At 60.9% G+C, this 14891-nt stretch overlaps 1 protein-coding gene across 1 annotated transcript in view; it reads left to right on the top strand.

Annotated features, from left to right (window-relative positions):
- The window catches only part of LOC119098832 (uncharacterized), a 64869-nt gene extending 50363 nt beyond the window's left edge, over positions 1–14506 (top strand). Inside the window, exons 11-20 of the mRNA XM_037221881.1 lie at positions 927–1115; positions 1619–1796; positions 2296–2417; positions 3239–3447; positions 3856–4011; positions 4511–4693; positions 5196–5374; positions 5969–6116; positions 8029–8197; positions 14217–14506. Coding sequence (XP_037077776.1) covers positions 927–1115; positions 1619–1796; positions 2296–2417; positions 3239–3447; positions 3856–4011; positions 4511–4693; positions 5196–5374; positions 5969–6116; positions 8029–8197; positions 14217–14497 — 1814 coding nt within the window. The 3' untranslated portion in view covers positions 14498–14506. The remainder of the gene's footprint in view (positions 1–926; positions 1116–1618; positions 1797–2295; positions 2418–3238; positions 3448–3855; positions 4012–4510; positions 4694–5195; positions 5375–5968; positions 6117–8028; positions 8198–14216) is intronic.
- The last annotated feature ends 385 nt before the right edge of the window (positions 14507–14891 follow it).

The raw sequence follows: 14891 nt of genomic DNA, 5'->3' as shown, positions 1-14891 counted from the left end.
GAATTATGGTAGGTTATTTCAATTATTTAGAACGTATTTATTGTGATGATTTTTTAGGATTTGTTTTATATTATTTATTTATTTATGTTACTATATGTCTTATCATTTTCAACTTCATTATTTTAAGATGGAGACGGTTTTTTGCTGACTGAATGTTAACTTGGCGAAGATTGCCTGTACCAGACATTACTGTGGCGCTGTTGGCAATGGACGCGGCTCTGGAGCCGCAGTGCTGTGCGTTGGCACGTGCAGGATAGTGTCGTGCAGGATGTTATTGCGAGCCGGTCCCGGGCCCATCCCCGGCTGCCAGACGCCTGCTATCTGCCGTGCGCCGTCGGATGGTGCTTTCTCCGGTCGGTGGCTTTCTGTGTGGCCGATCGGCCGACGTCCTCTGTATCGTTGGCGGCTGGGTCGCGTACAGGACGTCGCGACAGGGATTTGGTTGGGTCGGCTCGAGCATGACTCAAAATGTTGCGCTCAAAATGTTGGAGTGCGATCCAGGCGCGTGGAACATCGCATGCTTTCATCCTAGCTCTTTACGGGTCTGCCTCGATTTCTTAGTTGCGGGCATTTTTTTACGGATCATGCATCGTTACAGATCATGCACTTTTACGGATCATGCACTATGTTGCGTTTCGGGTCATGCACCGTTGCAGATAGTTACGTACTGCCACGCTCAGAGCGCCTGAGGTATTTATCATGGAGCACATGCTGTCCGCGATCCTCCTGATCAGCAGCGACCCTCGCGCTCCGACCGTGAAAGCCCATCCGTTGAGCAGCGTCAGTTTGGTCAGGCGTGTGGTCTGATGTCAGCCCAGGCAGCCGCGTAGAGAGCGTTCGAATACCAGTCTTGCGTTTGTGACCGCCAGACCCCATGCAGAGAGCGCGGGGCTAACGAGCTGGTGTGCGACCGTTCCTTGCCGCAGACGCCGTCACGGTGGTTCTCTACAACGCCATGGTGGCCTTCACGGGCATGGAGGGCGAGGACATCGCCTACGACCAGATCCTGCTGGCCGTGGCCGCCTTCTTCTGCGTGTCGCTGGGCGGCCTGGCCATCGGCATCATCTTCGGCGTGCTCACGGCCGTCATCACCAAGTACACTCCGGACGTCAGGGGTGAGCGCCGCCCGACGGCCCGGCCTCGGCCCCACGGCCGACGCACGCCCTGGCTGGCGTCGGTCCCGCGCGGCCACGGATCAGCGGAGTGGAAATCGAGCCTGCGCTGGGGTTTCTGTCTGGCCGAGACGCACCCGCGTCGCTCTGCACGTTGCATGATGTCGGACGAAGCACTTACGCTCAGCTGAGTGCTGGGAAGACATTTGCTTCATCGAAGGGAGCGGCTTTAGCTGTTGTCGACTACCTAGGTATCAGGGGAATACAGCGGAAGTGAATGTGGCATGAAGCGGCTTTGTCCACGGCGCCGAACAAACGGCCTCAAACGTATGCCACTCCTGCCATGTCGTGTCACGCGGCACGGATAACACTAATGTGGCGGGAACAAGACGATCTTATGGCGGCGGACTCCGTCGTGGCGCGCATCAGTGCCGCCTGCGAGGCCGCTGGGGTGTGCTCGTGTGCTGGTGGCGCCGCCTGACGCCCCGCCGCGCGCCGGCCGACAGTGGTGGAGCCGCTCTCGCTGCTGGCCATGGCGTACCTGGCCTACCTGTCAGCCGAGCTGGTCCACTTCTCCGGCATCATCGCCACCGTCGGCTGTGGAGTGGTGCAGGCGCACTACGCCATGAAGAACATCTCCAAAAACTCCTACATCACCATCAAGTACTTCGTTACCATGGCCAGGTGAGGCCGGCGGCTTCTCACACAAATAGTAACCTCACCCGAGTGTTTGTCGTTTCAATAAACCAAGGCGTCCTGCTTTCATTATACGTTTCTCCGGGTGCCTAATATCCCAAGCGCTTTTACATGAGACTTGTTTTAAAAAAGCTGTGAATAGCAGAAGAGTTTAAAAGCTACAAAATCACCGGGCCCGCGCGAAATCAACCCCCTGTCAGGCGGCAGTGACACCGATCGTGTGCGGCACCATCTTACTGTTGTTTCGCGGCGGCACACCTCGTTCGTGACATCACTGCGGAAACGTGGCCACGGGAGCGCGGAGGAGAGGAGGTTTAGTCGAGCTCAGCAACGGTCCCCGGCCTGCTGCCTGTGCGGCGGCCCGGCCTTTCCGGGTCTGAGCGCTGCTTCGACTCTCCGCCGGGTTCAGCGGCGGTCCCCGGTATGATGCCTGTGCGGCGGCCCGACCTTGCCTGGTCTGAGCGCTGCTTCGACTCTCCGCCGGCAGCTCGACCAGCGACACCATCATCTTCATGTTCCTGGGGATGGTGCTGGTCAGCAAGGATCACCACTGGCACACCGGCTTCTCGCTGTGGACGCTGGTGCTGTGCCTGGTGGTGCGGTTCATCGGTAGGTCCGCCAACAGCAGCCAGCCGGCCGTCCAGCCACCGCTCGCCGCCCTGCTGGCGGTCTGCGGCCCTGCGAACGGCACCGTCATAGCCGGCTTCGACCCGCCCCTTCACCCGTGTGGACTCGTGGCCCAGTGAAAACTCACGAAATGGGCGTGGAGTGTCGTACGGCTCCTCAATAGGGAACGGAGCGCGTGGGGTTAGGAGCATGCGACTCACTGGGCATTATCTCGGGCTGTGTTTGGTCCCGCCTGCGGTAGTGTTTCACACCAGGCAGGCAACCTTCCGTTATGAGGCTGCCCTGGAAGCCGATGTCGACCAAGGCAATGAGCGGCATGTCTTCAAATGAACCGACGAACTGAGCCCGATCTCATACGACGAGCTCAGCTTTCAGCTGTGGGAGACTTAAATCAGCCGGATGACAGGGACATCCCTGGTTTGGGATAGCAGATTAGGGATGTGCGACGTAACGGGACCAGGATTTCAGCTGTGAATGCATTTTCAGTCTTATCATTTACACCATCAATAGTAATATGCCTTCAGCTGTCAGCTTTGCATGACTGAATTCACACGTTGGTTACATCCAAATTTAGAGGATAATCAACGGCAGAATCAAACAAAAGCGCAAGCTAAAGCAAAAGTCCCGGATATTCGTTTTAAACAAGTCGCATCTTTGGGATCTCTCCCACACCATTGTTGGGGATAGTTAATGTTATGCTTGTGCGCATCCCGCAAGCCTGTAACTGACCCGGCCAGTCCAGTCCGCGGGGCCGCTGCGGCCGCCCCGCGGCTGTGTCAGCGAGCACTGCCGCCCACCCCTAGGTGTGTACTTGCTCAGCTGGCTGGCCAACTTCCGCCGGCTGAGGCGCATCGGTCGGAAGGAGCAGTTCATCATGGCGTACGGAGGCTTGCGCGGCGCCGTCGGCTTCTCGCTGGTGGTCATGCTGCGTGGCTCGGCCATCGACGAAACCACCGTCCGCATCTTCGTCACCACCACGCTCTTCATCGTCCTGTTCACCGTGTTCGTACAGGTGCGTGGAGCTGCTGCCGGGTGTCTCCTCGGGCCGCGCTCTCCTAGCTCGCGGCTTTATGTTCTTTGTTGCGCTGACGAACTGCACCGGCTGCGACGAAGGCTGGTAAGCGGTGAGCCACAATGACTGTATGCGACGTGGGACGACCGTGAATTAGTGCCGGCTCGTCCAAAATGCCCGCAGTCAACAAGTCTGTAATGAGACGCCAAGTGTTTCACCACATATTCTCTGTATTATGCGTGGTAGCTCTGATGCTTCCGGTGCTGAGATCGCGCCGCGCGTCCGGGCACTGGTAGAGCGTTGTAGCTCTGATGCTTCCTGTGCTGAGATCGCGCCGCGCCTCCGGCCACTGGTAGAGCGTTGTAGCTCTGATGCTTCCAGTGCTGAGATCGCGCCGCGCCCCCGCAGGGCTCGACCATCAAGCTGCTGGTGGGCCTGTTCAACATCAAGCTGGAGGAGACGGAGGACCCGACATTGACCGAGGAGATCGCCGCCACCACCGTCGACCACATCACGGCCGGCGTCGAAGAGATCATCGGCTACCGCGGCTCTAACTTCTTCAAGGTGCGCTGCGCCGCCGGCCGGCAGCGGCCCGCATGGCAGGAGGCCCGCCCCTCCCCCCCCCCCCCGTCATGCGGACGGGGCCCAGTGCCCAGGCGCCCCCAGTGCCCTGGGCGTCCCCTGCCAGGACGCTCTGGGGACGTCCTGCGATCGGGTGCCAAGCGTGGTCCATCCGTGCGGTACCGTCGCCGAGTTGTTCTGGTGATCGGATGACGTGTTTGACTTCCCTGAGCAACCCCGAGACACATCCGCGGGCGTCGTCACAGGCGAGCCTCTGGCCGCCACCCGTCCTGTCACCCATCCCGCCACCTCGCCGGCGCAGATCTGTCGCTTGACCTCCCCTTACGACCTCCATGTCTGCGGGTGCCTCACTTGGCGAGCGGCCGTCACCGGCCGCTGACCTGGCCTGTCACCTCTTACCTGGAGCTGACCAGCCGGTGACCTCTGGCCGAGCGCTGACCCGGCCTCTGACCTCTGACCAAGTGTCACCCGCCGTCACCAGGAACGGCTGGAGTGGTTCGACGAGAAGTACCTGAAGCCGCTGCTCATCAGCGACTCGCTCGACTCATCACTGGCGCGGCTCTACGACAAGCTGGTGCTAGACGAACACTTCGCCAACCTGTACGGCCCGGCCGCCGCCGTCGAGACGGAGAAGGGCGGCATGGCGGACATCGTGCAGCACGAGGTGCGTAGGCGCCGCTCCCGGCGGGGAGTGAAGAGCAGCAGAGCAGCCCCCGCCGGCGTCGGGCGACGACGTGTCGGACGCCGTCGCCGGGCGCGCTCAAGCAAACCGATCAATGGGGCTTGTGGACGGTACTGGTGCGCGCGGTTAGGAGGGCTGTTCTTGCTCTGTGACCTCAGCGATGAGGGGTGCTTACGGCGGACGGCGGTGGGGCCGACGACCGCCAGTGTACTGCAGCCGGTCCACACCGTCAGCCCCCTGTCTGTTCCGACAACCCCTGTGCATACGTCAGCCGCTGTTGACACCATCAGTCCCCTATTCACACCGCCAACTCCTGTTCCCACCGCCAGCACGTGGTCACAACGTCAGTCCCCTGTCCACACCGTCGGTCCCCTGTTCACATCTTCGACCCCCTGTTCACACCGTCATCCCCCTGTTCACACCGTCAGCTACCGCTCACGCCAGTCCCCGTGCGGCCCACTCACGCCGCGTGACATGTGGACAGGCGGACTTCTTCCTGCCGGAGGAGGATCTGCTCCACCTGAAGCGGCGCTCCAAGGTGCTGCGCGAGTCGATGCGACGGGACTCGCTGCGAGGCTTCCCGCACCCGCTCAGCAGGGTCGGCTCACTGCGCGACCGGTTCACGCGGCGCTTCTCCTCCACGTCAGTCACGCCGCGTACCGCGTAAGTGTCGTGCCATGTGGCCCGAATACGTCTGACGCGAGGCGGTTCGCATGACTTCGCCGCGTCCCCGTGAGTGTCACGCCATGCGACCCGCACGGGTGTTACGCCATGTGCCCCCACCTGGGTGTTACGCCATGCGACCCCAGTGGGTGTCGCGTCAACTGGCTCTTGCGTCACAGGATACAGTCCTCTGTTGCAGAAAAGTGTCCACCCCATGTGGGACGCCACACAGCGGTGCTAACGTCGCCGTGTTTGCCTGAATGCCTGTGTTTTCCTCGCCGCCGCGCCGTGCTCCGCCGCGACTGTGTGCCCGCAACTCGTCCGCATGGCAGCCGGAGTTCGTCAGCTGCGCTGCTCCGTTGCTCGTACAACGACACGGTGCCATGACCCCGATGGCAGGCTGCCGACAATCGAGCTGCTGTGCGAGCAGCCCGCCTTGTCGCCAGTCGGGCTCTGGATGTCCGCCTACGCTCGGGAGGCGGCCCATTGTCGGGCTGTGTTGCCTCTGCCAGGGCCGTGTGCCTGGCTGGGCGGTGTGCGTGGGCCGCTGCCGTCGGAGCCGTCTGACGGCGCCGGCACCGGCTCCTCCGCCAGGGACTCGGAGGGCGGCACCGCGCTCGGCTCCATCACCGAGCCCACCTCGCCCACCACGCCCTCCTTCAACCCCGAGGACAACTACCGGACATACCCGCACGACGGCGCGATGCTGCGCAAGGCCTTCAGGAACATCCCCTACAACAAGGTGCGGCCGGCCGCACCGCTGCTGGGAGTGGCAGTGGTAGGGGGGAAGACGCGGGGGAGCGGGGCGGGCGCCGGTGGGGAACGTCGCTGGAAGTGTTGCGGTCACGGCGCCGGGACGGGTCCCGCCAGGTGCGGGGTTTTGTCGTGCGGCTGGGCCTGGCGGGGGGTGCTAAGGGGTGCCAGCGGAGATGGCGGGCGTGGAGATGCTGACCCTAACAACAGGACCCGTGTGCTTTGCTGCAGAGGCGGATGAAGGTAAACGGAAGGGCGCCGCGCCCTGGGAAACACACGGTCAGGACATGGCGGCGAGTGCACGGCAGCGTTCAATGTCATGTGATACATCTGGCTTTCTGTGGTCGTTGCACAGTTCGGGCTACTCCTCGAGGCTGCAGCCACCTTTGCTTGTTCTTGCGGGTCCAGGTGCACCTCGTACCGTCTGCGGACCATGCGGCTGGAGGCCCGCCTGCGTGCCGGTTGGCTGGTGCGGGCGAACGTATTCCACACAACTCAACATTTGCTTTACTGGGCATACGAGGACGTCGTCGCCCCGACAAAAATGCATGTACCGATCGGAGGTGTCGTCTTTGGAGCGCGTACCACACTGGGTGTTGGGATTTTGTACATTCTCTATTCATAACTCTTCCTGATAATGTGTTTACATCTCCTGTGCATCATGGCCTGTGCTCCTGAATACCTCCCTGAAGAAGATCGGCAGAAGTTTGTATGATGCCTGCGGATCTGGAGGGGTCCAGAGAACTTTTCTTTATGGAATGTGAATAGTATCGATTTCGTCGCAAAAGGTGGAGAAAGCACCATCCCGCCATGATGGCAGACGTTCTCTCATTTTTGGGGATGAGTCTGGTGAAGCTAAACCCTGCGGACGCAAAATTCTTGCGTCACGCATGCTTTCAATATTTTCGCGGAACAAAATTATATCGAGCGGTAGCGATGCTTCGTGGTGTCATGCAAGATCTTCTGTGGTGTCTCATTCTCTCCTTCCGACCGAGAACGCAAGAGCTGGCCATTCTACACCTCGCGCCTGCTCCGCTTGGCTGTCTCAGTCGATAGGGCGGCGCGGCTGCTCCTGTTGTGCCTTCCCATAGCCTCGAGCCGCAGCCTCCTCTGCTGTCAGCACGTGCCGCCAGCACTCTCGTCCAGTGCCGTCTCTAGACGCAGCGTGGTGCCAGCGAAAATGTATTTCTTGATGTGTATTAATGAGTGCTTCGGGCTTGTTTGTATGGATGGAGTGATTTTTTGGACCGTTGCCGTCGCCGGTGGTGCCATTACCCACGGAACGTTTCGGCTGGTCACCTCTCAGGCCGTCTTCATGCGTGGAGTGCTGTCAGTCTTGTTCAGGACTGGAAGACGTACAGCGTATAGCCATGCATGTGTAGCAGCCTGGAAAGCATGCGACGACTCCGAGCTTTGAACCCACGACCTTATGGTGAGACACAGAGACTAGCCAGTACAGTATCAAATTGGGCCACTTCTCATCGAGTGGTCTGCAATTCATCCGTAAGTACTAAAGCGGTGACAGTCTCGGTCTTCGAATCACGAGGTCGTGGGTTCAAAGCTCGAGGGCGCCGAGTGCCTTCGAAGGTGTGATACATACATGGCCATACATCAAACACCCCCTGGCTGTATCAGAACCTACGAACCCAGAGCGACAGGTGCATATGTATCATCCGAAACGTTATCTGAAGAATAGCCCCAGTGACAAGGACAACAGTGCCAACGATTATTCCATCGGGTGTATTTTCCCGTGGCGGCCGGTCGCGATGTCCGCGACGTCGAAGTCGTGTGTCGGCCGCTCCAGCCGCCGCGAGCTGGCCGCCCCACCCCGTAACGACTCGCACCGACGCCGCCGCGGTGCGCTCCTCTGACCCCGCCCCCTCCCCATGCCCCGCCCGCAGCTGCACTTCCGCTACAACCCGAACCTGATCGACGAGGAAGACCAGGAGATGGAGACGCACCTGCGGCGGCGCCGCGCCAACGCGCAACGCTTCAGCCAGCTGGCACAGGTGGTGGCCGCCAAGCAGGCGGACCAGAGCAAGGACCGCGAGCTGCGACGCACCGTCTCAGGTAGATCGTGGTGCCGTCCGCCGGCGGCGACGCCGGTCCGGCCCCGCTCGTTCAGCGTGTGCGCCGGCCGGCGGCGCCGCAGCGGCGCCGCGCGCCACGCCCGGCTCGCCTGGCCCGCCACCATGCCCGTCATCTTTTCCAGCACGAACATCTCCAGCGGGGACGGCGATGCGCCGGCCGCCGCCGGCTCGGCCGCTGCCGCCACCGCGCCGGAGATGCCGCCTGCTTTCAGTGTGATGGTGGCCCCGGCCGATGGCGGCCCGCCGGCGGCGGCCGACCAGGCCCCAGCCGCCGCCGAGCCGGCCGCGCCGCCGCCGTCCGTGCCGCCGCCGTCCGGGCCGCCGCCGCCCGCCTACGACTCACCCGGCGTCGGGTTCCTGCGGCGCGGTGTGCCGCCGCGGCGGCCGCCGCCGCCGGCGCACCAGGCGCTCCACCGCCGCCTGTCTGGGCCGGCGCCGGCGCCGCCGCGCCGGCCGCTGCTGCCGGCGCAGCGCAGCCTCGACCTGGACGCGGTGCCGGAGCGCAACGGCGTCAGCTCGGTACACTCAACCAGCCGCTCGTCCGTGTGCTCGTCGGCGCGTTCGTCGCAGCGCTCGCTGGCGCGCGGCCGTCGCCCGCTGGACGGCTCGCGGCGGGCGCTCTGCCGGCCGTGCGCCGTCCGGCTGCTGGGCGTGGTGGTGGAGCGGCCCGTGCCGCGCCAGCTGTGTCGCTATTGCCTGGGGCGGCGCGCCAGCGGCTGGCTGACCGGCCTGCCGCCGCAGCAGCCGGAGCAGCAGCCGGAGCAGGAGCAGCTGCCGCGGCAGGCGGAGCAGGAGTCGCAGGTGCCGCAGCAGGAGCTGCAGCACCACTCGCCGCCGTCGTCAGCACCGCAATTGTCATCGCCATCGCTACAAGAGGAGCAGCAGTGACGGCAGTGATCTGTCCTATCCTAGGAGCGACGTTGGCCGTGTCTCATTGCCCCTTCGTCCGTGTTGTTTTCTTCCCCGTGCGATGCGTGGGCTCTGGTGCGTGGTAAGCTAGCGGGTGTTGGTTCTGCTATAATTATTTCTCCGTTCTGGGGCTTAGTTTTTAGTTTTGGACGAGGGGTTTAGGTTGGTGCCACAGCGCTGTCTGTGTGTGCTGTGTTGTATTCATTTTCAAGACCGACACTTAAGAGGCTATTCAAATGCATTATTATCGTATAGTCGGCGAGCTGGCCTGCAGAAATGTGTTTCCGGTGTTTTTTTATATTATTTACATGCTATCTCTTGAACGGGCTTGAACTAGAGCCTACTCAAATGTGTGCTATTAAGTACGTTTTGCTGTAAACTGTAGAGGCTATCAACATACTCTAAACCAACATGGATTATGATCGATGTATTTTCGAGGCTTATTGCGTGCAATCTTCTGGATTGCGCGTGATATCATTTGTGAGGCTTATTGCGTACAATCACGTGATGCTATTTACATGATGCGATCTTTATAGATAGCGTGTGATTGTCCCATTTCACGTTTTGTGGTCACAGCCGGTTTTTGGGTTGTTTCGTGGAATATTTTGATTTTTTGGGATGGTTCATGGCTAGGCATGGCAGTGCATTTTGTTTCCTTAAACTTAGATGGTGCCTGGATACTGCTTGTGATTTTCAGATGATTCTTACTGTGTTTAAGGTGTAGCTATGTGTGAGGCACAGTGAGGCTACATAAGCTCTGCATAGTTTGTTGTAATCAGCTTGTAGCATATATAATAGTGTCACGCTTTTAGGTAGGCTCGTGTGTGTATACATTAGCATTAGTTGTCTGAGTCAGAAATGGACACTTCCATGAAAACCCCTCTTTTGAGGGTCCCCGTCCACGGCCTTAGGTCTTCACGCCCCGGTATGCAGAGAAAGCGTGTGCTGATGGTCTGACTCGTGCTGTGCCAAGGGACGCCTACCGTGGTGACCTGACCCGTCCAGTGTGTCGCGCTCCGCCGGCGACGCCCGCCCCACCTGGTGGCGGTGCCGCCGGCGGCCGGCAGGCGGCGCTGGTGCCGCTGCCGGCCGCCGGCGCCGCGGCCGCTGTGCGGTGCGCTGCGCCGTCGCTATGGCTGATCCCCAGGCCGGGGGGTGTGGCGCGGTCCAGCGTAACACGCCGTGGCTGTTCAGCGAGTGTGTCCAGGGAGCGGCGCGTCTGCGGTCGGGGCTGAAGGCTGCCTGCTCGCCTCCCGAACAGCTGCCTGCGAGCGATAAAGCAGAGTGATAAACTGCATGTTCGCACGCGTGCGTAAAGCTCTCCCGGCTCTGCCTGTGCCCGTCTGCGCGGGACCGCTCTCCTGGAGGGCGCACCGGACCGCTCAGATTTTGTCCTGCTCCTCCGCAACACAGCTGGGCTCTGCCCCGCGGCATTCCTCCAGAAGCTTGCTCGCGTTTTGATGACGCCGTTTGTCGTGCAACGGGGGAACCGTTTGATATGTTAGTTTACGTCTTCCTCGTTTTCGCCTCCAAGGGGTGCAATTCGTCTGGTATAGCAAGTCCGTTACCCACCACCCCCAGCAGTCATGTGGGATAAAGCTCTTCCCCTCAAATCCAAGTATCACGTGTCCTTGTACTCGGATGGAATCACTTCCCTGACGCTTCCCTCCGTCTAGCCGTCCCAGCCCTCAGCAAGCTAACTGGTGCCATTTTGCGACTGTTGGCACCCGTAAGACTGCATTTTGCCGCCCGATACCTTCGCTTTCAGAACAGCAGCCTTTAACTGTCCCGCAGTGCGTTTGAGTGCTATGAGACAACAGCGTTGACGCGCGCCAGAAAGCGGCGACCTTTACCCCTTGTCTCTCTCTCTCTCTCTCTCTCTCTCTCTCTCTCTCTCTCTCTCTCTCTCTCTCTCTCTCTCTCTCTCTCTCTCTCTCTCTCTCTCTCCTCTCTCTCTCTCTCTCTCTCTCTCTCTCTCTCTCTCTCTCTCTCTCTCTCTCTCTCTCTCTCTCTCTCTCTCTCTCTCTATCTCTCTCTCTCTCTCTCTCTCTCTCTCTCTCTCTCTCTCTCCTCTCTCTCTCTCTCTCTCTCTCTCTCTCTCTCTATCTCTCTCTCTCTCTCTCTCTCTCTCTCTCTCTCTCTCTCTCTCTCTCTCTCTCTCTCTCTCTCTCTCTCTCTCTCTCCTCTCTCTCTCTCTCTCTCTCTCTCTCTCTCTCTCTCTCTCTCTCTCTCTCTCTCTCTCTCTCTCTCTCTCTCTCTCTCTCTCTCTCTCTCTCTCTCTCTCTCTCTCCTCGTCTCTCTCTCTCTCTCTCTCTCTCTCTCTCTCTCTCTCTCTCTCTCTCTCTCTCTCTCCTCTCTCTCTCTCTCTCTCTCTCTCTCTCTCTCTCTCTCTCTCTCTCTCTCTCTCTCTCTCTCTCTCTCGCTCTCTTCTCTCTCTTCTCTCTCTCTCTCTCTCTCTCTCTTCTCTCTCTCTCTCTCTCTCTCTCTCTCTCTCTCTCTCTCTCTCTCTCTCTCTCTCTCTCTCTCTCTCTCTCTCTCTCTCTCTCTCTCTCTTCTCTCTCTCTCTCTCTCTCTCTCTCTCTCTCTCTCTCTCTCTCTCCTCTCTCTCTCTCTCTCTCTACCTCTCTCTCTGTCTCTCTTCCCCCTCTCTCTCTCTCTCTTCCCCCCTCTCTCTCTCTCTTCCCCCCTCTCTCTCTCTTCCCCCCCCCTCTCTCTCTCTTCCCCCCCTCTCTCTCTCTCCCTGGCACGCGCGCTCTCTCTCTCTCCCTCTTTCTCTGAGCGATGGTTTGGTTGATGCCTCGCCGTCTGCTGGTGGTCCGCTCGCCTGCCCCCCAGCGTGCCGTGCCGTGCCGTTGTGTTCCCTGCCGCGGCGGTCCGCGGCGCCGCCTGACCGTCCGGCCGCCGGTAGTGCACGCGCCACGGCGTCTCTCGGGCCGCGAGCGGGTGCGCCGGGCCTCGCTCTTCCGTCTGCACTCGCTCGACCCGGCAGCCGCGGGCGGGCGTCAGTCGTCACCACCGCCGCCGCCGCCGCCGCCGCCTCCGCCACCGCCTCCGCCGCCACCCCGGCCGCCGCCGCCGCCTCCAGACTTCCCGCAGGGTGGGACCGCGCCGTCAATGCCGCCTCCGGACGTCCCGCAGGGTGGGACTGCGCCGTCAACGGGAGTGACGCCATGCACCGCACCGCCGGCGGCGACAGTGGCCGACTGCCGGGCCCCGTGGCCGCCACGCACGCCTCATCACCGCCTTCTTGGTGGCGGGTGCCTGCGCCTGGGGTGGTGTCGGGCCCTGGACCGCGTGTGTGACGTCCGCTGGCACTGGCCGCCGACCGATGGACGCTGCCCGCTGTCGGTTGGTCGGGGCTGGATCATTAACGAGGCTGACGGCGAGGAGACCCTCGCTCCGGTGCCGGCGGCGCATGCGCTCCGAGCTGTGCCGTTCAGGAGACACGCTGCGGCCGTCGGACTGTTTCAGGGCCGCAGTCGGCCTGCCTCGTAAGCTAATGCGGGCCTGGCTGTTGAAATCCTATCATTGCTTGATTTTGGTGCTAGTCTCCTGGATCGTGTGTCGGGTTTTGACGAAGCTTTAAGACGGAATAAGCTTCGATGGAGACTTGATCGAAGGACATGCTTGACATTGCGATCACCACTAAGTGTTGACGAATACCTAGCTCGAAGAGCGTCTCCAGTGTGCAATTTTTACGATGAGGCTAAAGCGAGGTAATTGAAATTCTGACCCAACTATTCCAGTATGTTATAAAAGTTCTTCAGCGCGACGCTGTTACGGAATGAAGCGGAGCGTGGGGAGGGGGTCGGGTAACTCTGAGTTTTGAGCGGCATCCTTCGGCCCAGTGTCAGTGGTCCTTTCGCATGACATCCCCCTTCCCCGGCTGTGTTCGGCACTCCGCTTGGTGGTGGTGGGAGGTGTGGCGTGCATGTGTAATGCACAACGTGGTGGGATGACTAGGACCTTTTTCTGCTTCCGTCATACAGGCACAGGATTTGGGAATTGTTCATGGGTGGGCCGATGAAGCGAACATGGTGCATCCGGTTGATCTGTCTCGCGAAATGCGGGCGACGATCCTGCTTCAAATAAGCGGCGACCAAAAGGTCATTCAACTGTGCCATCCCTCTGCCGATACGTGAAAGCCTGTTTTCTTTTACCCCATATTCCGAATGATACCAGCATCTGACCTTTGGTTATCACCGTTCCTTACACAGCTCTGTTAACCACGTTTGCCTCGTCCGAAGCGTGAACTGATCGCAAGTGTTCCAAATTACAGGCACGTGCTGTCATGTCCACCCTGTTTAACATTTCAGCATGCACTATCTCCAGCGCTGTGTTGTGACCGTTTTCAGCACTTCACGCTACGATGTGCCATGTCTAACCACGAGACATGAGTGTGTTCGCACCTCGTGTGGCCGCACGTGTACATACGCTCACATGAGGGGTGTCAGTCGGTGGTGGTCGGGTTCTGTCGTGGCGTCGGTCAGCCGCCGCCGTTCGCTCGGCTGCACTGGCTGGACCAAGGGCGGCGCCATGGTGTTCCGGCTCTTAGCGCGCTTCGAGATATATTCCTTTGGCGTGACTTACGTCTGTCATCCATGTGACGCCTGGAATGCAACATATTAACCGTGAAAACAGATCTTTGGGCGCTCGGCCGGCGAGCCTGAACACAGTGGCGCCGCCCTGGTGCTGTAGCGTCATATTGCACGTGATGACTGACGTTGTATTCCAGGAACTACTGACCTTGTGTATATGCGCCGCTGTCTGTAGCTGTTGACGAGGAACGAACGGGTTGCTGTAACGTGCAGGGTGTAGTGGCAGAAACTACTCACTGTGTAGAGACGCCGTAACCGCTCTCAGCAGTCCATGTGTCGAGCGCTGACGCATTCGCCAGCGACGTTCTGAAGCCCGGCCAGTCAGCTTAAGGCTACCTGCCCCCCCCCCCCCCCTCGTCTCAGCCGTTCTGAACACCGGCCGTCCAATCTGTGCTCTTGCGCTGAGCCCTGGCCGGGCCGGCGCCGCCGGCGACTGCGACGGCCGGGCCCACAGACCACTAACCGGGCGGCGCGGCCGGCTGTGCCTCCCAGGCGGCGGGCGCGAGGCGCATCTGCACATGCCGGGCGTGGCCGACCTGGTGATGGCGCAGCGGCGGCGCGCGCTCGAGCGCCAGCGCCAGCGCTACGTGTCGGCGCCGTCGTCAGGCTCGCCGGCGCTGGGGGCCGACGAGGCGGCACTGGGCCCCATCTCGGAGGAGTCGCTGAGAACCGAGGATCGCGAGCTGCTGCCGCGCCTGGCGCCGCAGCCGCAGCCGCGCGCTCGGCCCCGCTCCTCCGGCGCCGACGACAACAACGAGGAAAGCCGGGTGTAGGGTCGCGCCGCCGCCGCCGACTCCCGCGGCGCCGCGTGTCGCTGCCGACGGCGTGTGGCGGCCGTCCCGTCTCTCCCGACACGCCATCCGACGCGCTCCGGTCTGGACGTGCGGTGTGGGTAAGAGGGTGGCACGCTCAGTACCGCAACGGCAGGAAGAGGTGCGCGGTCGCTGGTCAGAGCAGACGGAGGACGGGAAGCGTAGGAGGTCGGCCGACCACGTGCCCCTGGCTGGGTTACCAGTCGGAGGGGATGTCTCTGGAGGTTCGGTCGGACACGACCCGATCGCTAGTTCTGTGATGACACGTTCTGGGACTGCTTACGGAAGGGCCTCGGCTTCGCTTTTGTTACTCTCCAACCTGCGCGGCGAATGGCTGATTCTGTGTGCACTCTGC

Source organism: Pollicipes pollicipes, unplaced genomic scaffold (assembly GCF_011947565.3).
Source record: "Pollicipes pollicipes isolate AB1234 unplaced genomic scaffold, Ppol_2.1 Scaffold_4740;HRSCAF=5597_pilon_pilon_pilon, whole genome shotgun sequence".
Lineage (NCBI taxonomy): Eukaryota > Metazoa > Arthropoda > Thecostraca > Pollicipedomorpha > Pollicipedidae > Pollicipes > Pollicipes pollicipes.
This window is presented reverse-complemented; position numbering and strand designations above follow the sequence as displayed.